The 22,603-nt window shown below is 33.6% G+C and overlaps 1 protein-coding gene across 1 annotated transcript; it reads left to right on the top strand.

Moving 5' to 3' along the window:
- The first annotated feature begins 617 nt into the window (after window positions 1–617).
- On the top strand, window positions 618–22,295 carry LOC111699549 (uncharacterized). Its single transcript, XM_023470249.1, has 5 exons — window positions 618–4,424; window positions 10,178–10,241; window positions 12,213–12,859; window positions 17,941–18,244; window positions 21,089–22,295. Exons 1-5 carry the CDS (start codon window positions 927–929, stop codon window positions 21,820–21,822), a joined length of 5,247 nt encoding a protein of 1,748 aa, XP_023326017.1. The 5' UTR covers window positions 618–926; the 3' UTR covers window positions 21,823–22,295.
- Window positions 22,296–22,603: the final 308 nt, after the last annotated feature.

Below are 22,603 nucleotides of genomic sequence, written 5' to 3'. Positions count from 1 at the left end.
CCGATATAGGTATATAATATATATACTTATTCAATAGTATGTATGTCATGCAAAAAAGAGTTTAACTGCGAGTTCAAATATTTCAAATAGAAGTTATGCAATGTCACATATTTAAACTAGACCAAGATAATTTGGAGTTAAGAGGAGAGTAATAAAGAAAGAAATTAAGTCTTTGTCACAAACTCTGATTTGCTAAACCTTATAACTTTGCAACCCAATGTCGAAGACCTTAGATATTTCAAACTATGAATTCTGAGATGGAATTTAAAGAATTTGAGCCGCGGTTTAAATCTGCCAAAACCCAGTTCAAATTAAGCGCCGGCTTAAATCTTGAAACATTTGATACAATTTTAAGTGGAACCATCCATATTTAAGACGCGGCTTAAATTTAAACCGCCACTCAAATTCTTTAAATTCGGCCACTGTTGGATCAAATAATGTAGGTTTGAAATATCAAAGGTTTAAAGAAATATTTTAAGGTTGATTTTTATCATAGGTCGGAATTGTTCATGCTCATATATATTTAAGCAGTTAAGCCTGGAGCCAAGACTAATACCATGTTTATGTTTCAGGTGTGTTCTCAGAGTTCTCATCTTGGTATGCGAGTAGTTCTACCCCTACCCTGAGCTAAACCATCCCTTCTCCATCCCTTCCATCCCCCATCAACCCCCGGCCCAGCAGGTCACGGTGGGCCGCCCCGCCTCAGGAAAGGTCCAGTACTCGTAAAAACTTGGTGAAAGTTGGTTGTGCTGCGGTTCCCTCCGTTCCTTCCATACTCCGCGCACCAACTCCAATACACGGACAGTTAATCCAGTGTTTCAGTCTACACAGCGTTCAAGTCTCTCAGTTGTTGAATCCAATACACTTGTGATACATATATATTCTATACTCGTGTATCAGGGACATGCATCAAGCCCTGATTAAACATGAGCATGAACTGTACAAATTTCTCCCAGAATGCCTGGAAAAAGGATCTGTGTTCTAATTGTTTTAGAACATTAAGTGAGCATAAAAATGTCGGGATCAATGCCGGTCACCCTGTCCTGGGGGGTCAGGATAGTTTGACCCAGCTACAACAGGGAACAAACAGATATCTAACCCTGACAAACAATCCTTTATCCTCCCGTAATGTAAAATTAATCTCTAAATGGAATGACACAGTTTTTCAAGATCAGACAGAGAAACCAGGAAATAATACTTTAGATACAGACTCCTTTCCCCAGATAAATACTAAGCTGCAGGATACTTTAGATAGTTTAAATACTCTTGATAAACCCGCTAAACATGGAAGAAAGAATAGTTTAGATGTAACTGATGAACCTGCTGTAATTACAGAGCTAAACATGAAAGATTCGCCTAGTCTCAACCCTTCTCACACTGTTATACAGAGGTTGGATAGTTTAGTTCTAGGAACTCCACTTTCCTCCAAACAGCAGGAAAATAGATCAGAAAAACATGTGTCAGGAAAGATTGGAATCCTCAAAGATTCAACCAGAGATAAATCAGGATCGGAGAAAAAGCGCGGCATTACATTTCCTGATTATGAAGAACTTCAAGAGATTATTGGCTACGGAGGAGAGTGTTATTACTCCTCTGAAGGAGAGGATGATGAGGAGAGTTTCCCTGCTAAACCTGACACTGATTACTCTGAAGAGTTAACACAAGAAGAACGTAACGTCATCAACATAACGAAGAAGAACACTACCTTCAACTCCCACTCACAAAATCTCAAGGAGAGTCCTACTCCACAGGTTAAATTGGGCCAGGAGAAGAAACATACTCCAGTCATATCAGTCAGACCTTTTGTACGAGAACAGACACCTGGCAAGGTTAACATGGTGTCTCCTATGATAAATGGAGAATTAGTTAAAACAAAACCTGAAACTATAAAATCTCTGGGTCGGGAGAACAAGCTTATTGTCAGGAAATTAAGTCATGATGAGTGTGGGAGGGGAGAAGTAAAAATTAATAAAACTGATAGCCTTGGATCAGATGGTAGTACAGAAAATTCATCTGATAGTGATTCAAACATTCGTGACACCCCCTCTCCCCAATCAGTTCCAAGTTATCATGGGATCAGGAATGAATCAGAACTGTTCTCCAGTTCTAGGGTTGAAGATGAAAAGAAATCGTCCGCAGCAGTGGCCAGGCTCTCAAGTTTAAACAAATCTGTAACTCCGACAGTTGAACTGTCATCTACTAGTCAATCTCAAGATGTAACCAAATATTCAGATGAACCTGGATCCAAGATGGTTCCAAGAAAAGCCAACTCTACCGCCCGTTTATCATTTCTCAGCAGTACTGTCAGTGGAAGCCCCGGCCCTGAAATGTCCTGTCCCGACCCTGAAAACTCCTGCTCCGACATACAAACAAAACCTGAACTAAATTCTTCATCTGATAATGAGGGTTCCAGCAGCTCCCAACCCAGGATACTAGACACGGAATCAGTCTCAGAAAAGGCTCCCCAAAATCCCATTTATTCCGCTGAGAAATCAGAACCAGTCAAATCTCCAGTTCCCAAAGATACACCAAGAGTCAAGCTGACCAGAAAGAGTCCCTATGTTGTTGGTCAGAGTACCTCTATACTCAGAGGAACTCCCAAGCCTATGATAACACGGAAACCACCAATATTAAAAGATAAACCAAAGGTTCCCGTCAAACCTAATAAACTGATCATGCGTTCTCCATCTTCATCTCCATCCCCTCATGATCACACAAGGTCCAGTTTATCTCCGGTAGCCAGAGAGAACAGAGATGATGCTAGTCCTGTCTCCGTGAGACCTGTTCCCGCTCCACGAACTGCATCATTCAGACAAAATAGTGAATATGTTAACCTAACTATATCCCAGGGCAGGGAAAACAAATCAACCTCAGGTTCATCCATCAAAACCAATGAAAGTGATTCAATTGAAATTGATCCTATTTCCGAAGATACTGAGGAGAAATGTAATGATAGCTTGACCCAGAACGCTCTAATTATCTCAGTACCCAGTTGTGGAACCACAGAGACCAAGAGAATTCAGGAGGATTTCACAGGAGAAAATTCCCCTCCCCTGGTTCAGAAGAAGCTAGGGGACAAAAACAAGGAAGCTCTTGACGCCATACGGAAATCATTAAGTAATAAACTAATTAGCTCGGCTCCCCCACCTAGAGTTGTAGAGAGCATTAGAGCTTCTAACAACGGATTAGATTTTCTCTCAATACAGCAACCACTAGAAAAGAAGATATCTAATTCATTTGAGGAAACTCGTGCAGTGCTTGAGGAATCCTTACATTTTAGCAGACACGACATATCTCAACCTAACACCAAGAGACAAGCTCCACAACCACCCCCAGATTGTGATTCTGCTGAACCCGTTCAACCCGTTTCACCGCCCCCGGAGCAAAGTGATGTAAATGACAAGTGTAAACCTAGTTCCAGCTGTGTAGATGTAAAGGAGGATGATACTAAGATATTAGATCCTGAACCCTTAGTTCAACCAACTCCTAAATTAACACCTGCAATTAGAAACAGCAGTATGAAAAGCGAAATTTCCAACAAAACCAGAGACAATAAACTCCGAACAGTTCAGTTCAGCCCTGATACACTAACTGTAACTGTTCCAATAGACAGGACGCCTAAAATTATCAGCTATAACCGATGGATGGGTAAAAATCCGTATCTAGAAAGTTCTTTTACCGGACAACCCATAGCTATGCTCCCACCAGGAGTGATAAGCCCACCCACCAAGAAACCATTGGTCCCATATCCCACCACTCCTGTGATAGATGACGTACCCCGTAAATGGACGGAAAAGAAGAAAAAATGGCGCTCCAAATCAACACCAAGATCTTCTGAAATTGATGAGCTCATGGGGAGCAGCAAGACAAAAGCTCCGAACAGACTTGCAATATTCACCGGAGGTTCACCGGGTCCAGCTCGGAGACAGTCTAGAGTTGAAATCTACGAGTCGGAGAAGAGAATACAGAAGAAGGGAAAATTCTCTCTGAAAAACTTGTTTAAACCCCAGAATGAAGCGTTGAATGAAACTCTGCCGAATAAGTTTATTGATAAGGAGCACGAGCGTGAAATCCTCGAACGACAAAGAGGGAAATCCAGACCTGAAATCATACATCCTCTTGACCTCCAGAATGGTGGAGTTGAGGTGGTCAAGATCACTCCCAAGAACTCTGTCAAGGGACAGTTTGACAAGAACAAGCTCTCTATATCGAACAGTAAGCCTGCTGTTCAGAGAAACCTAGATCTGAAAACTAAGATTGATGTTGATGGAAAGGATTCCGGACATGATACTTCTTCAATCCATACAGAGACCTCGGAGGATACTGGAACCTGCTCCGGTAGCGGAGATTACTCCTCCTCTTCAGCAGACTACCCAGCCAACCTAGCTAACCTGGATATGTCTCCAATAGGAATGGTTATGCAGGTAAACATTTAGTATTTGTTAAATGGAGAGGTAGTGTTCCTCCACTTCAATAGTGACATGTCGGATTCACATTGGTTCCATTTAAGCCTCCTTATGCTCAATGCTCATTTTGTATTTTAAAACGTTTGAACTCTGACAAGTTCTTTTATTGTCTCGGAAGCAATAATTCGATATAGTCACTTTAGAGAGAACCCATAATTAAAAATAATAAATTTTTCCAAATAAAAATACGGATATTTTATTTATCCTTGATCAGGCATTTGTTAAGATGGTACCGTTATGAATCGAACATGTTCACTCTATAAATGGGAGGCTCACTTGAAATTACGTCTCAAATACTTTTGATTGAAAAATTAATATATAATGTCAAATGATTTTACAGAGCAGATGTATAGTTCTAGTTCCCAGGATAATAATAATCAGAACATTTGCCAGAAAATTCATTAATTCTCCGTGAAATTGTTCTAAATTGATCACATATCAACGAATTATAGAAAGTATCGAATCTGGTAAAATAATAACTTGAAATACGTGTTGGATAATGAACTATGATGGCGGGAGGGGGTTGGGGGGATAATTTATTGTGTAAAAAGATTATGATTTTTTTTTACAAATATTAAGTACATAAGAAGTCAACGATAGATGTGATCGATAGATGTGATCGATAGATGTGATCGATAGATGTGATCGTATTTCTAAAAAGTCTAAAAATCAGATAACACCGTTTGTAATTTTAAAAACTGATTTCAATTGGGGTTTCTCTAAAAAGTGACTTGTGCAATATTACTACTACAGAAAAACTACTACTACTACAGAAGTTATCTGAATTAAACACATTTATAACCAAAACAAAAGACCCGTGTCTTCCACATTATTGATAAGATAAATATTTCAGTGGTATCGTTTTGAATGGGACATTGCCATCTTTGTTTAAGGGTTACTTGAAATTACGCTTACAGTCCCTTTAAACACCCCCTTCCCCACTTATAACTGTAGATGATAATCACCTTCGGCTTCTTCCCCTTCTATTCCCAGCACTTTAATAAATTTCAGACTTTCTAATTTTTGTATATTTTCCTCTTGCTGCTTTAATTTTGACCATTTCCTCAATAAAGCATTGTAAACTGTGGATAGCTTGAAACCAGAGTATGAATATTTTAAACCGTTCCATTCAAAATATTCCCACCCGGGGTGGTTTATGTCTTTCTTTTTCTCCGTCAAAATTACCATTTTTATACTGCCATCTTGGGATAGTTTTTCCAAACTTTTTATCCAAAGACCTTCCATTGATCATGCCTCTTGGTTTCAGGTTTTTGGTTGAATATTCTCAGTGTAGATTTATTAAGCTTATTGATTGTAATAAATTGATCTAAGGCCTGTAATTTAGATTACATAGAATATACCCCTGTAATTTGAATAAAATATTTGAACCCTGTTATTTTACGTTTGATGCGAATTAATCAATATTCTAAACATTCGCAACGAAATTCATACATTTAAAGTATTGCAAGTATTCACAAATGGGAAATAAGTTGATTTGCGTATTTATGCTGCAGAAACACGAATGAAGGAAATTTTCAGAAATAAACAATTTTAAAGTAGAAAAATCGACGATATCTTTCTAATGATTTATCAGAAATACATTAGAGTTATATCTTAGATTATTGATCACGTCCTTCTTTAAAGGAACTGAGTTCTTTCAACAAACTCAGATTTTCTATTCCCTATATTTTTGTAACCCAATGTCGTAGACCTTTGAAGTAAATTTGTACAGGTTTACACCATCAGGTTGCACAGAAATAGGGATTAGAAAATTTGAGTTTGTGGCAATTATAACTTAGTTCCTGTGGGTCACTTGAAAAAATAGTTTATAGTTTATTTTTTGCTTTTAATGTTGCATGGTAGCAAACTATGTTTACTCTGAAACGGATTGAAGTTCTTTACATCTGCTAGCCTGCAGGTTTGCCTGTAGCTCCATCTAGAGTTTGCATGCTCGTCTCTCTACTTGAAATAATTTGAATACCCTCCTCAAGCAATGTTGTCCGCTGGTGTAAACACAATAATTAGGCTTTATTTAACATCTTGAATACTAAAGCAACATATGCTGTGAATTTCTTTAGGCTACGGCCAGGGAAACGGAATGTTAAAATTACTGTCAACGTCAACAATTTATTCGAAAACTGTACGGGAGGTTTTAATATTGTACGGTATACGGTGTAAAGCGCACGGTGTACGGGAGGTTTTAATATTGTACGGTATACGGTGTAAAGTGCACGGTGTACGGGAGGTTTTAATATTGTACGGTATACGGTGTAAAATGCACGGTGTACAGGAGGTTTTAATATTGTACGGTATACGGTGTAAAGTGCACGGTGTACGGGAGGTTTTAACATTGTACGGTATATGGTGTAAAGTGCACGGTGTACGGGAGGTTTTAATATTGTACAGTATATGGTGTAAAATGCACGGTGTACAGTCTACTTGTACAATTGTAACCTTAAAGGGACTGTCAACATAATTAAGTGAGTCTTTTTTTTGGAGATATTTCCAATTTACAGTTCGGTACCATTTAAATCCCTATCCTCGTAGTGATGAGGGGGAAAATGTCGATTTTTTAAATCAAAAAGTGTTAAATTCTGACAATCTAGAATTTTGACTATGTAGCATAAATCAGCAAGTAACTTTTACAGAGAAACCACAGTTGAAAAACAGTTATTTATTAGGATATCTCATTTATTCTTAAACAAACAAAAGTTTAAAGAGTATCACTGTGAATTGAACATACTACTCTATAAATAGAGCTGGATACTAGAAATTACGTCAATACTTCTCGTGATATCAATCTAAAAGTTTGCAATATCAACCTTCAGAATGCAAAGATATTGGGATGAGAAAGTTTTATTTTGATTGAATTTTAAAGAGAGTGACCGACAATGTATAATAATTTAACTGAGAATGTAGTATTATGGAGAAATGTTTTAGGATTTATTTGAGACATATTAAAGTGTTAATGATGTATGATTACTGAGTTTGAGCGCAAAGTTGTTGTTCAAAATCATCCATTTGGTTTTGAGAATCGATTATTAAATAAAGACAACGAAAAATATAATAAAAATTCTAAAGTAAACTAATTAGATGTTTAGAAACATATTTCTCAATAAAAATTTGTCAATAAATCAATGTTCGAATAAATTATTTCTTTTTCATCATAATATTGAATTTCTTATTCTTCGCGAATTTGTTCGCAGATTTCTACAAATTCTTCAAATATCGTCTTTTCAATAAAAATTCCAGAACATCTACAGAAAATGTTTAAACAATGAAAGATTACAGAAACTAATAAGTGAATCAGATTATTCATTTTCGATGATAAGAGTTAATTACCTAATTAATTAACGATTTTTTTCTTTTTTTGTCTCGTTATTTTATAATTTTAAAATAAGTAGATTCTCAAAACGTAACAACCCAAATTAATGATTTTCATAGTCGACTTTGCGCTCAAACTCAGTAATTATACATCAATAAAACGTTTTATATGTAACAAATGAATCTTAAAAGATTTAGTCACAATACTACATTCTCAGTCCAACTACCATACATTGCCGGCCACTCCCTTAACAATTACTTAATACGTACACTAAACTTTTCATTAGTCTTTGTCATTTGTGTCATTCTATTTACAAATTATGTAACACTACCAGTGAGCACAGTTTTACTTAAAAAATTGTGCAAACTAGGTAAAATGAATGATAAATCAAATATGCCATCCTGCGCGCAGCCAAAAATATAATTGCACTTTTTTATACACCTTTCTTCATGTTGTTCCAACAGATGTAAAGAATAGTCTGAAGTAATTACAAGATACTTTTAGTATAATTAGTGAGTAATCATTGTAGATTACCCCCCAGTAATAGCTAGGGGCTCAACTAACAGGAGTAAAAATGGTTCATTAAATTGTTTATGTACTTTGTACTGTTTTTCTTTGCACAATTAGAATCATTCCGTGTATTTATATTTTCAGAGATATTCCACACAAGAGCATTTAGAAAGTTTATGTTCTCTCTCATACGAGTTTTCCTTCCTGTATGACCTTCCATGCCCTTTCATAAGCAATATTTTTTTTTTACCTTATTTCTAAAAAAGTCAGAAATCACACTCCCTTCCTTCCCATTTTCCCTTCATCCTGTCTATACAACTTAAAAATTACTTGACATCGCACACTAAAGCACTGTCATACAAGTTAAGACACGTATTATACTATGCGGCGTGTATCCCAGAGTTTTGAGCATTCTTGCATAGGTCGGGTATATTATTACAGGTTACAGCAGTGAATATGGAATTTTTACACAAATAACAGGAGGGATTTCTCTCATGAACTTTAACGCGTTGGAACAATATCGCATAGGAGATTTCAACGTGCATAAAGAACTCTATCGTAATTCGATATGGTCCACGCTCTTCCCATGTTCATCCACATGTTTATATTTTTGTCCACACAATTTATATGTGCGTTCACACTCTTTATGTGTTCGTCCACATGTTTATATTCTCGTCCACATTCTTTATATGTTCGTCCACATTCTTTATATGTTCGTCCACATTCTTTATATGTTCTTCCACACTCTTTATATGCTCGTCAACACTGCACATTTTTATCCGCAATAATTGTATTTTCGTCTGCACATTCTATTAGATTTACATAATTTTAAAGATTTTCCGCAAACTTTTTTAATAATCTTTCAAACTGATCTTATTTTCGTTGACATCCCTTTTTATTTTCGTCCACGCTTCTTTTATGACATGAAACCGTCTACTATAAATTTAGAGAAAAGTTGATTAATAGCCCCCGACCAACCCTGACCACAAGAATGTGAGTTTTTGTCGACAAAAAGGTCTCTATGTTACCCAACATATTGGTATTTATTTATTATAAACAATGCACGTATTTGTAATAATCTCTCATTTCCTTACTATTCTGAAACATATACCAATACCAGCAACTATATTAGTTTTTACAGGAAGTAAACTAGGCAATAATTGTCTTTTTAATATTTAATTATAATATTACACTAGACTTCCCCCTTTGTATAATCAACCGACATTCAAAGTATTTGTCATGAATTTTGCAAACATAATTCCAATTCTCTTTACGGTTTACATTACATACATATATATTAAACACTTTTAGTTTAGAATTTAGTATTTTTCAGATTGTAAACTTAGTCGTGTCTTTTACGACTTTAAGCCTTACTATATTAAATATATATTAAATATATAAAAGTTTTATTAAAATGTATATAAGCATGTTTAAATAATCTATCTATAAAAAGATATTGATAAATCGTGAGAGAATAAATTGTTTTTAATCAACAGAAAGCATTGCTATGGTCAACTTTCTTACTAGGAGCTCGGTGTTAGAATTTATAGAAACATTAGTTTCTATTCTTTGGTCAATAGTTAGGAAAATTAATTTAAATTTAAACTAAATATGTTTTAATAGATTCTTTATAATAATAAGTAATAAATAATAATAATAATAATAATAATAATAATAATAATAATAATAATAGTAATAGTAATAATAATAATAATAATAATAATGATAATAATAATAATAATAATAATAATAATAATAATAGTAATAATAATAATAATAATAATACTAATAATAATAATAATAATAATAATGATAATAATAATAATAATAATAATTATAATAATAATAATAATAATAATGATTATAATATTTTCAGCCTGAAGTAGAGCACCTGACAACCCATCATATCTCGAGCTCTATCCTAGGGGTCAACTCGGCAGGTAAAAATAATAAGTTTAAAGACCCTGTATAGTGTATACTGTATTCTTATATCTATTATAATCTGTTTACCCGGGGAAGTATTTATGGAGTTCAAAACAGGATGTAATGGGTAGTTTCTTGTAAAGAGGAACACTCTTTTCTTTACAAAATTGTACACTAAAGTCTTATCTTTTTTGTGACACCCCGTATAAAAAATTTAATCTTTTCTGGGACACCCTGTATTAGTGTGTGACCTATGCTCTGAACAACATGTCTACATGATTTAACCTACTTTGGGACACCCTTTACATAAATTGCAATCTAACCTGTTACACCCTGTATAATAAATTTCATATATTCCGGGACCCGGACACATTGTAAATATGTAGAATTTAATATTTTCTGGTTCACCCTGTGTGTATAAAAGTTTTGGTTATTTAGATATTAGATAAGGATAATCATTATCGTCAAGTAATTTCTTTTCTACAAAATTATCCTTTCTCCAAATTATCCATTATCCAGTTCGTCGATAGCAACCATATATATATTCCTCTTTTCATCAAAATTAAATAAAAAGGTTCTGTAAAAAAAAATCCTACCTACACCGAAATATCATTTAAGCAACCTGTTTTTAAAAAACTAAATGCTTTTAAAATGTTTTGCAATTGGTGTGTTTAAAAAAAGATGTCCCGCGTTGCTTCGAAGAAAAGATTAAATCTCCCGGTTCGCGGCTTGTTTTTTTATACAAACCAATCTTGAAAGTCAATTATGCAGCTACCTAGTAACCTACTGCCTTATACAGGCCTCACACCCCAGGCATTCACAATCATATTTCTCAGTATACAAACAGTTTCAGTTAATGGTCAGGGAATTTCTTTAAAAAGATTTAAGGTGTTCCAAAAATCTGGGAATTCAACAAACAGCTTAGTTAACTGAGTGTCCCAGAAAACTTGCTTGATAATAAAGTATACCGGAGCTTAAAATGTTTGTCTCCTGGTACCGCGGGCACTTTTAATTCGAGGAGCAATGCTTAATTTCTTTATTCTAGTTATTCCTCCAGTTTACGAATACCATGCGGGATATTGAAAATAAGATGAAATTAAATTGCAGATTAACTAAAGATCAAGATCAAGCATTGATCTCGATATCCACAGTACAAGAGTTCTCAACCTGGACATGATGGTCTCGTATAAATAGAATAAAAAATGCAGGGCGGCAAGATTTTGCATCAAAATTTAATTTAAATAAACCCCAGCGATTAATTAGATTAAACTAGCAATTAATTTGAATAAAAACTCCTAAACACAGTTAAAGCCTGCCTACGCCCAAGCTAAAGTTTAAAGGACCTTTGCATCGCCTGCACTAGACTTTTTTGCATCGATTGCATCAGAGCTAAAGAAGGCCGTCAGACAGGTTTAAGAGGGGGGGGGAGGAGGGAGAGGGCGGTATAGGACTGGGTAGGAAGGGGAGGGGGAGGCTTTGAATGAAAGGCTAAACTTAATGGCTGAAGGATGGATGGTATATAAAGGGTATTTAATAGGGCTGCAGAATTAATGTTTGAATAAGACCTTGCATGAACAAGAAGGGGGGGGGGGGCATGCAATCTAAATTAATGGGCATAAAAGGTTCAGAGGGGGGGGGGGATTTCTCCTTGGTAAATCAATTTGTTCAAAGTCATTAAAAGGCTGCAGCATGATCTCAGCACTTATAATTACATCATGTAAAAAAGTGTACTGAGGACCATTAGGACATATGTAGACTTTCTCTTGTGTTATAAGAATGTCTATGTCTTTTTTTACGTCTTAATGATTTATATTATGCTATTAATTAGTGTTAATATCATCACCATGTGGTTTTATTTAACAAAGCAAATAAGTTAAGAACGGATGACAGACTCATATAGTCATTCATTTTTTTTTATCAATTTTAAACTTTAAATAGTAACTATTAACATTTTTATTATATTTGTTGCTAATATATTTTTTTTTCAGGTAAACCAAAACCTGCGCCTCCTCCTCGCAGCCAATCCTTAGAGGTCTTTGACAAATTCGACGATGATCGTCTTTTCTTTCCGTCTACCGAGCTGTCGCGTTCCGTCGATCCTCTCGCCTCGCCACGCTTGTCTGATCGTTCTCCCTCCCTCAACCCTCGTGATGAGCTGAACCTAACCCTGGAGACGGTTTATGCAAACCTTGGCTCACAACGCTCTAATCTAGCTCCAAATAAACCCCAGAGAACCGGAAGTATAAGGGATTCCTCCGCCCCTGTGATCTCCGCCACGCCTCCTTCCGCCCCACCCCCACCACCCTCAGTTACCCAGTCTAGTAACGCCTATATGCTTCCGATGAAACTGAGTATCGGAGATCTATCCTTCTCCCAGAGTTTACTAAACCATCCACCTCTACAGAAGACGACCTCTGATCTCTCCCCTCTTCAGAGGATGGTCTCCGACCTGTCCCCATTCCCGAAACGAGCCTCTGACCTCAAAGTGTATCACATGAAGACGGATAGTCTAACCTCTGAGAGTCCTTCAACCTCTGATTCTACAATATCTCTACCATCCTCGGAGCACCGTAAGAACGGAAGTGAAGCAGATTCAGAGAGGGAGTCTGTCTCTCCTCAGAGAAAGCATGATGAGGTACAATAAAATTATAAATTTGGCGAAATTAAGTTTAAGTTCTTCCCCCCACCCCCATTCCCGCTACCTATTACAGAATTCCCTTTTCACAACTGGGCAGCAATTAAAAAATGTTAAGTTCTGTCTCTGCTGCATAAATAAGCAAGCCACTCTTGAACAGTATCAATTTTAAGACAGAAAATCAAGGATATCTTTACAATGTTTGCTGATACAAATGTTGAAAGGGTATTTTTGTGTTTCAGCCAAGACTTTTCATAAGAATTTATTCTTTGCCACAAGCTTAAATTTTCTTATCCCTATATCTTTTCAACCTGATGGTGTAAACCTGTTATTTTTTAGACTTAGATTATTGATCTAACAAATTTCATAGTTTGAAATATCTAAGGTCTACGACATCAGGTTGCAAAGATATAGGGACTCAATTCCTTGTATCTTTTAACTTCTAAACATTCTCAATCAAGACTTTGAAAATTTAATATAGTAATCGCAGTCTGCCCTAAATAAATCTTTACTGCATTCACTGTATCTGATTTTGAATCTAGTATTCTCCGTGGTGTTTATTAGACCCTGATTAGATATTAATCTATCCTTATGTATGGTTCATTTTAACCTAGATTTAATCTTTAAGATCAAGATCCAGAATTCTTTGTGTGGTTTAGAGGCAGCAGACTTATAAACATTAATTCAGACTACTATACATGCTATATGTATTGTTATCATGATTATCAATATTGTTATTATCATTGTTATTATTATTATTATTCTTACTATTATTATTATTATTATTATTATTATTATTATTATTATTATTATTATTATTATTATTATTATTATTATTATTATTATTATTATTATTATTATTATTATTATTATTATTATTATTATTATTATTATTATTATTATTATTATTATTATTATTATTATTATTATTATTATTATTATTATTATTATTATTATTATTATTATTATTATTATTATTATTATTATTATTATTATTATTATTATTATTATTATTATTATTATTATTATTATTATTATTATTATTATNTCCCAGTCCCTCCCCCCTCCACCCCTCATTTCCCAGATGTACGCCCCCTCTCATCACCTTTATATGAGTATATATCTAGGAAATGAGGTGAAATTGAAGGGTGTATCCCCCGTACTGTTCCCTTTTCAATCTATTTAAAGAGTGTCTAGATATTGTTTTCTAGGAAAAGATTGAAGGTTATTATGAGTGTGAGAGGGTGTGTGTATAGGCATAATAAGACCATAACTTCTCACCCCTTCATGCAAGATAAAACCAGTAAAATAAGATAAGTTTAAGAGGTGTGCGATGGAAACTTACTTTTTTCCACAAGATATCAGGAAATTATGTTATGAAACCTATTTAGTTATGATGGCATGAAATATATGCTTCTTTCTTGTCATAATTTTACATTTCAAATGTTACTTGAAAAGAAGTGCAAATAAGATCATTTATGGGGTGTAATACAAAAACTAAATTTTTCCACCAGGAAGTTATGGAACCTTTTAACCTTTAAACCTTTAAACCTTTAAACCTTTAAACCTTTAAACCTTTAAACCTTTAAACCTTTAACCCTTTAAACCTTTAAACCTTTAAACCTTTAAACCTTTAAACCTTTAAACCTTTAAACCTTTAAACCTTCGTACATTATAAAAAAATGGAAATTTCAAAAATTTTTATTTTGTTTCCCAAATATTGTCAGAAACGAAATTTTTTATTTCGAGCGGCCATAAGTTGGTGGGGTCATACAAAAAATTGGACCTGATTAGTCCAGTCGTTTTGATTTTTATTGGATTCAAACAAAATGACATGGGATCCATCTTTCACATAAAAAATCAATGAAATATTCTGGTGATAGGAAACTATTATATTAATAGAAAACTATTATATTAATTATCAAAATTTAATGCTTTTAACCTCCTCGGATAATAAACGAACACTGATGCATCTATTCTTGTTTACAAATTCAGCCCAGAGAGAACTGGTCTAAATATGTGCACAGAGTATACGCAACTGCAATTAACTTTCCTTGCATTATAACCTTGGTTTTGAGACTCTAAGTTGAGTGGGTCCAATGAGTAGTCTGGGCAACGCTGGGTTATATATATATATCATACATATATAAGATTAAGAAGAATAACCATCCTTGAATTGTATCATTATAGCTAGCTCTCTTTTTTACACATCCCTATTGTTTACCATCAAACCTCTGATAATCCTTCATTTATATTATGAATTGAGTGGAATGGAGGGTATTGAACCCTAGAATATTAAAGGAAGAGCAAGAGATTTATTGAATATGAAAAATAAAACTTTAAAACTTTTAATTTTCAGTCGTCGTCGTTTATATCAATACAATTAAGACGACTTTCTACTTCTATTTTTTATTTCTACCAATCTATTTAACATCATGAGGCACATAAACATGTAAACAAAGGAAAGTTGTCTATTTTCAGATTTTCTGTCTCATCTTACGTTGAAAAATTCTTGTTAGGGATAAAACCATTGATAATAATAAGTCGTCTTCAATGTATTGATATAATCGCCGAACGCTCTTGTGATTTCAATGAAAGAAAGTTGATGCTAGGAGAGTGGTAATTAAAAAGAACGTTAGTAATTATCAAAGATGATAGGTAGTAATTAAAGTGTAATCAAATACCATGATGTAGGTGCAGTTTAAAAACATACCTGTCATTTCATATTGATTATTTGATAGCAAGGTTTTCGCTAAAGATCCAGTCATGAAAATACCAATTTTGTGGTTATTGTTTCATAATTATAGAAATAATTTTGTAATCTATACTCAAACAATTTAAATTAACTCTGTTTAAAATATAAATGAACAAAAAGCAGAGTTCATTTCAACCTGGGCAATTAAACTCGACAAACAAGACAACCAAACTTTTTGTTCCATTAAATCATTCATGGGAGAAAAATGCACGAGGGGGCCCCTCTTGATAAATCCGTAAAATAAAAGTACGGGAAATTTTAACCCCATGACAGCAGAGTATTGCTGGGGGGTAATAAATTATTAAACTCGGCACACGTTCTCCTCTTTTCTTGGTGTAAAAAGAGACCGGCAGGTGGCGTTTATTTCACTGATTGTTTGAAATGGTCGCCGAAAATTCCATTATTTATCATCACCTTGCTGCACCGTAATTATTTCTTTCCTTTATGTCACTCACAAATTAAAGAGATATATTTTTTTTTATGACATCTTTAAGAGGTATATTTCCTTTTAGGACATCTTTAAGAGATATATTTTTTTTTAAAAACTTTAAATTCTATCACACAAAAGAACATTACTCAATAATAGAGAATTATACTGGCAATTTAAGAGTCATATTTGCTCTTTTAAGTACCAAAGATTTCGTAAAAGTAAAAAATCATTTTGCGAAAAGACTTAAAGTTTAAAGGGATTGTAAGCATAATTTCAATTAACCCCCATGCAAAGATGGCAATGTCCGAATCACAGTGGTACCCTTAAAAAATTTGTCTGATCAAGTATGAATTTGATATTAAGGTTTATGATTATTTCAGTTGTTGTTTCCCTACAAAAGTGATTTGCGCATTTTCAGTGCAGGAAAACATTTAGGAATTATCAAAACGACAACAAATTCAACACTATTGATCCGATAATGGTACCATTGTGAATCAAGCATTGTCATCTTTGCACGCAGGGTCACGTGAAATTAGGTATTCAGTCCCTTTAGTTTAATCCTTAAGATGTGTTAAATCTAAAGTTTAGTTGTTGTAAAAGTTTTCCTTGGAGCCTGCACACTTCAGGCCTGTGGGTTTTTATTGATATTGGTCCAATACATTGTGGCCTTGCTATGTTTATTAGTGGGTGGACTGAACGAAAATTATATTTAATTATCAGCCCTGAAACTTGGCCCGCTTCAAGATAGAAATGAATGAATAACAGTTTCTAAAACAACTGGTCACAAACTATTACATGTCTCGTATATTAAGCAGGGGGCGGAAACGTCATGAGTGTGTGTCTGTACCAAAAGAGTGTGTGTCAGTTTAAAGTACCGAAGGTGTGTACTGTAGGTTTATACAGTACGTAAGAATCTCGGTATTTGTACAGCCTAGGAGAGTACATTTGTTTATTGATAATTGTTTACTTAGAAATAAGTTTAATATACATGTAATATATTATTTACATATTTAAGTCAAAACTGTAAAGCCAAATTTTCATGCAAAGAATATAATTTGATTAAAGTTTACAATAAACTACTCGTTATTCAAGTTTAATTATAATCGACGACATTGTTCTACAATTTCCTTGACTGTAGTCATGTTGTGTGTCTGTACCAGAAGAGTGTTTGTAAGTTTACTGTACTGGTCTGCAAAGCAGTGCGACTGGCTTTCTCTTGCATTTACCAGCGCCAGTTCCTTTCCCTATATTCCTGTTCCCTGATAATAAGACCATAGCAAAAGTTTGCTGAATTCAAAAAGCAAAATGTTTTTTAATTTTTAGACGAAACCTTAAAAGGAATTGAGTCTTTGCAACAAATCCCAATTTTCTAATAGCGCTTTATATCTACAACCAAATTATGTAAACCTTTGATATTTCAAACTTTGATCGTTTGATATAACAGAAGTCATAGTTTGAAATATCTAAGGTATACAACATTGGGTTGTTAAGATTTAGGGATTTAAAAATCAGAGTTTGTGGCAAAGACTCAATTCCTTTGTTTCGTAATTTCGAACGATCGAAATCATGATTTTAGATGTAATAAAGTTCTAAGCATAATTTCAAATAAAATATCCGTTATTTTTGAAAGGAATTAAGTCTTTGCCACAAACTCTGATTTTCTAATCCCAATATCTTTGCAACCCAAAATGGTAGACCTTAGATCTTTAAAACTATAAATTCTGTTTGACCAAATAATTTAAGTTTGAAATATTAAAGGTTTACTTATACCTATTAGTTGTAAAGATATAGGGATTAAAAAATTTGAGTTTACACACATTACATACAAATGTTAGAAGTTCTTATAACAGTGAACACTTATATTTTATATTTTATATATAATCAAAAATATTTTAGGTTTGCGAAAACCGTCCTGTTCCCGCCGCCCTAAAACCCCTCGCCGCCGCTCTGAACCCTCATTTCTCTGACTTCTCAGTGCTCAGTGAATCCGAGGGGCTACGAAGCGGAGTACAGGCGTTCTACCCTGCCACCTGGGGGTCAGCTCATCTACCTGTAACCCTCATGGTTTCCAGGGATACAAGCTTAAACTCTTCCCAGGCTAAAACATCCTTTTCCTTGAACCCTGTAGCACAGTTCGTTGAACAGATTCCTAACTATCTTCTATCCAACTCAACTAACCAGGGGATAGGAACTAATCAAGGTAAAGATTTACTCTTTATTTAAAATACCGGAATTTTTAAAAATTGGTGATTTTTTCGTTTGCGTTTTGTGATTAGCAAATATTGAATCACTACCCTTTGGAGGAATATTTTCATAGTTTAGGAATAACCAGCTATCAATTTCAATTTTGAAGGAACAATTAGAGCTATAGACGTTATGTAACATTATGGAAATTCCCGAGTAAAATTTTTTTGTAATTTTTTAAAAACTTTTTATTAAATTTAAAGTTAACCTATAAGATATTCTGCCATTTTTCTATCTGTAAAACAGTTTCCTTTTGCCTCCTGTTAAAAAAGAGCCAAAATTTAAACTAATGAATTTTAAGATAGAAAAACATGGATAATTCCATCAATTTGCTGAGACAAAAGTTTAAAGGGTACCTTTGTGAATCGGAAATGCCACGTTATTAGGGAGGCGCCCACTCGAACATACGTCTGCAGTTCATTCAATGCCGTATATTTATTATTTCATCTGAGAATTATTTTGAGATATCGCTTAGATATATTTAAACACATATACGGAAATATTTAAAATAAAGAGAAATTGACAATATATATATATGATATTTTGTATATTATATATTGTATATTATATATTGTATATTTTATATTGTATATTGTATATTTTATATTGTATTTTGTATATTGAATATTGTAAATTGTATATTGTATATTGTATATTGAATATTGTATATTGTTTATTGTATATTGTATATTGTATATTGTATATTGTATATTTATATTGTATATTGTTTATCGTATATTGTATATTGTATATTGTATATTGTATATTGTAAATTGTAAATTGTATATTGTATATTGTATATTGAATATTGTATATTGTATATTGTATATTGTATATCGTATATTGTATATCGTATATTGTATATTGTATATTGTATATTATATATTTTGTTTATCATATATTGTATATTGAATATCGTATATTGTAGATTGTAGATTGTGTATTGTATATTTTCTTATAATATACAATCATGTGGGGGTTGCTTATAAAATAATTTGATTCGTTAAATTTGCTTTGAAGATATAACAAGCCTAATTATGCGTTATTATTTGTTTATACCGGTAGTTTTTCTTTTAATCTTCCTTCCAAACTAATTCTAGACAATTTCATTCTTTCTTGAATCAAAACAATTTGATAAAATTATTGTTTAAACTTCCCCAAATTAAATTAAAAGCTTTTTCTAAAATATCTACTATGCTACGATTACGACTTATCTTATTACTACGAGGGATATGTGTACACTTCCAATCTAATTTAAATGGTTTTATTACTAGCAAATCCTTTAACTTTTAAAAAATACTATTACAGGGTCAGTAAAAAAAAGTGTGATTAGAGTAGTCTTTATCAAAACAAATTTTTTTTAATGAAATTCTTATGCACGGAATGTTTGCAATATTTTGGAATATTAATTTTGTTTCAATTTTTTTTGATACTCACATTGGTACCAAAAAAATCCGTTAATCTTTATTCTTCTCAAAATCAAAAGTGAAGAAAAGAAAAATGTGTTAATGCATAATTTCTATCTAATCCTAAAATTTCATAAAAATAGACTCATGGAAATGGAAAAAATCGCAATTTAGTTCTAGTGTACCTGTCTAAACAAGGCTATCAATAAATAGATCTAAGAATTAGAGCAGTAAAAATTTCATCAAAAGAATAATTTTTATTAATGTGCAAAGGTTAACTGTGTTATTTTTATGTTCAACTGAACAATAAATCGGATCTATTTCATTAAAATGTTGGGGATTCCTTGAATAAATCTCTAAATTGGTCAGACCGATCTTAATGAGATTTTAGGATTAGATAGCATTTATCTAATATCACATTTTTGTTTTTCTTCACTTTCGATTTTGACGGGAAAATGCGGATTTTTTTTGTAGTACCATGTCAGTTTCAAACAAATGAAGATAATATTACAAAATTTTGCAAAAATACCAAAAATAAAAATTTCATGAAAAAAATTAGGTATGAAGAAGACGACGCTAATCACACTTTTTTTTTGACTCACCCTGTAAAATAGTAAATTAGAAAAATAATATAAAGTGTATTCTTTCTGGGATTGAAGTGACCCTCAAAATAACCTTTATTTGATCAAAAATGTAAAAAATATAATCATTTTTTTCCTTGAACAATTTTCTGCGTCGTTTCTGTAGCATTATTCCTCCCAAAAGTCATTCAAATCTAATTTGAAAGAGAAATTATGTATACCTTATTCATTCTGCAGATCGGACAAAGCTTGGTACTGTTGTGATTAGGACACGCCAATTGTATAAATGGTGGTGCAAAGGAAATTATGTCTACAATCTCTTTAGACAGTCTTTCTAATCTCGCATGAAATTCAAAGTTTGATCTCATGTTTCTTGGCCCCTCTTGTTTATATATTTCAATCTGTCTGGCCTTGCTTGCCAAAATGATAGATGCGACGTTTTCATGTCTATGCAGCAGCAAGGTCTTTCAGCCAACAAAACTAAGAAATGTTTCAATTGTGCAATTATATATTTAAGAATGATTACTTATAATTTATGAATAAAATTTACATACAAATAAACTATGTTTTTTTGTAATTAATTTTTAGTCTTCATCTTGTTCTCTCTGTCAATTGCTTTTTCTGTCTTTGCGGCATAAAAGGGCAAATCACATTGAAAGAGAATCCGAAACAAAAATTATGGATTTTTCAGATATTTCTATGATAAGTGTGTATCTGTGTACCTGGTGAAACTAGCGTGTAGATTCACAATGAAGTTCACCTGAAAATACGTAGACAGTCCCTTTAATCCTATTTTAAATATATTTTGTTAAGGTGTAGTGTGGGCTCTGCCAAGGATGACAATCCTAACCTTCTCTTCCTTCTCCCGAACCTTGCATCAGAGAAGGAAGAATCTCCGGATGGATGAGTTTGAGAAGGAGATGAGTTTTATCCTGCTCCAGCTGATTAACGGGTTAAAGTCCCTGCAAGCTCAGGGTACCGAGGAGAGTAGGACGGAGCTAGACAGGTTTCTTCTCTCTAAGAGAGAGCAGGATACCAACTACAGGTTGATTATCACTGAAACCGAGCACCTGGAGAAGGAAGGACGGAAAATGAGTTTATGTCAGTGTGCTCTAGCCGCAATGCTCATGATGTTTGACATAGATAACCCTATAGAGGTCGCCTGCAGAGAAAGGGAGACTATCACCCTCCCCCAGATCCTCCCCTCCGTCAGCATGTACAACACTATGGCCGTAATACTTCAGAAGGATGGATCTGTAGCTCTGGGTCAGGTTAAATCTATGCTGGAGTACATGCTCTGGGGTCCGAGCGATATCATATTCGAGTTTAACCTGGAGCGTGAAGCAGAGAGTAGAGAAGAATCTCTCCAGCGTTGGTTAGACCTAGAGAGAGCAACCGTTCTTAACAATATGATTCGATCCCAGGGAGTTTGGAACATATCCCTCACGGTTTATCAGGAATATCATTTACTCTTCCTGGTCCGAACCTGTGCCAAGATGCTGAGAGAAGCGTCCTTACTTTTCGAATCCGAGGTTTCAAGAATGTAGAGAGAGAATAGAGGAAGAAAATATAATTAAAAAAGGCAAAGTTGAAAACAGGAATTAACTAAAAAAAAGGCATAGCAGTAAAAACCAGTCAGACAATGTATAAAACCCCCCAAGAATAAGTTTTAAAACTAAACAATTGGTTGACAAACAAAGATGAGATTAAAAAATAAATTCTAAACAAGGATAAAAACTAAAATTTAATTAAAGTCTCTACTAACACAAGCCTTGAAATCATGTTTTTGAATAAAAAGTCTCCCCCCCCCCCCCCCCCTCCCGTATAATCAGAAGTATTTGATAGCTTCTGTATTGTATGTTTGAAAATTATTATTTTCTGTGATAAAGTTTATTAAAAGATTATTTACCATGTTGTTTGTTACATTTGATATTTATAAATGTAATTTTTATTATATTATTTGATTAAGTAGATAAATGTATGTTTTTGTTACTATTAAAGGATAAATAGGTAAACAGCATAGATTTTTATTATTTACAATTTCAAACTTGAGTTTGCCACAAACTCTGATTTTCTAATCCCTATTTGATTTTTAAAATATGAATTCTATTTCTGTCTATTCAAAGTTTGAGAAATCAAAGGTTTGTGACAAAAACTCAATTCATTTAACTATAGTTACTTTTGCTTTAAAAGTGTCTAATTCTGATAATACTTCCTTCAATTGTTTCTTCAGCTTAAATCCGCAAGTCTATCGTACACAGAAATTACAAGTGAAAATAATCGATTTTGAATGATGAAAACATTGATATTTTCTTTCTTGATCAGTCA

This window comes from Eurytemora carolleeae, unplaced genomic scaffold (assembly GCF_000591075.1).
Source record: "Eurytemora carolleeae unplaced genomic scaffold, Eaff_2.0 scaffold27, whole genome shotgun sequence".
NCBI lineage: Eukaryota > Metazoa > Arthropoda > Copepoda > Calanoida > Temoridae > Eurytemora > Eurytemora carolleeae.
Note: the sequence above shows the minus strand (reverse complement) of the source record. Positions and strands in the feature narration are given on the sequence as shown.

Coding starts and splice junctions, on each gene's coding strand:
- LOC111699549 (XM_023470249.1), top strand. CDS start 927: ATGAGCATGAACTGTACAAATTTCTCCCAGAATGCCTGGAAAAAGGAT. Junction 4,425..10,177: donor CAATAGGAATGGTTATGCAG/GTAAACATTTAG, acceptor TAATATTTTCAG/CCTGAAGTAGAGCACCTGAC. Junction 10,242..12,212: donor CCTAGGGGTCAACTCGGCAG/GTAAAAATAATA, acceptor TTTTTTTTTCAG/GTAAACCAAAACCTGCGCCT.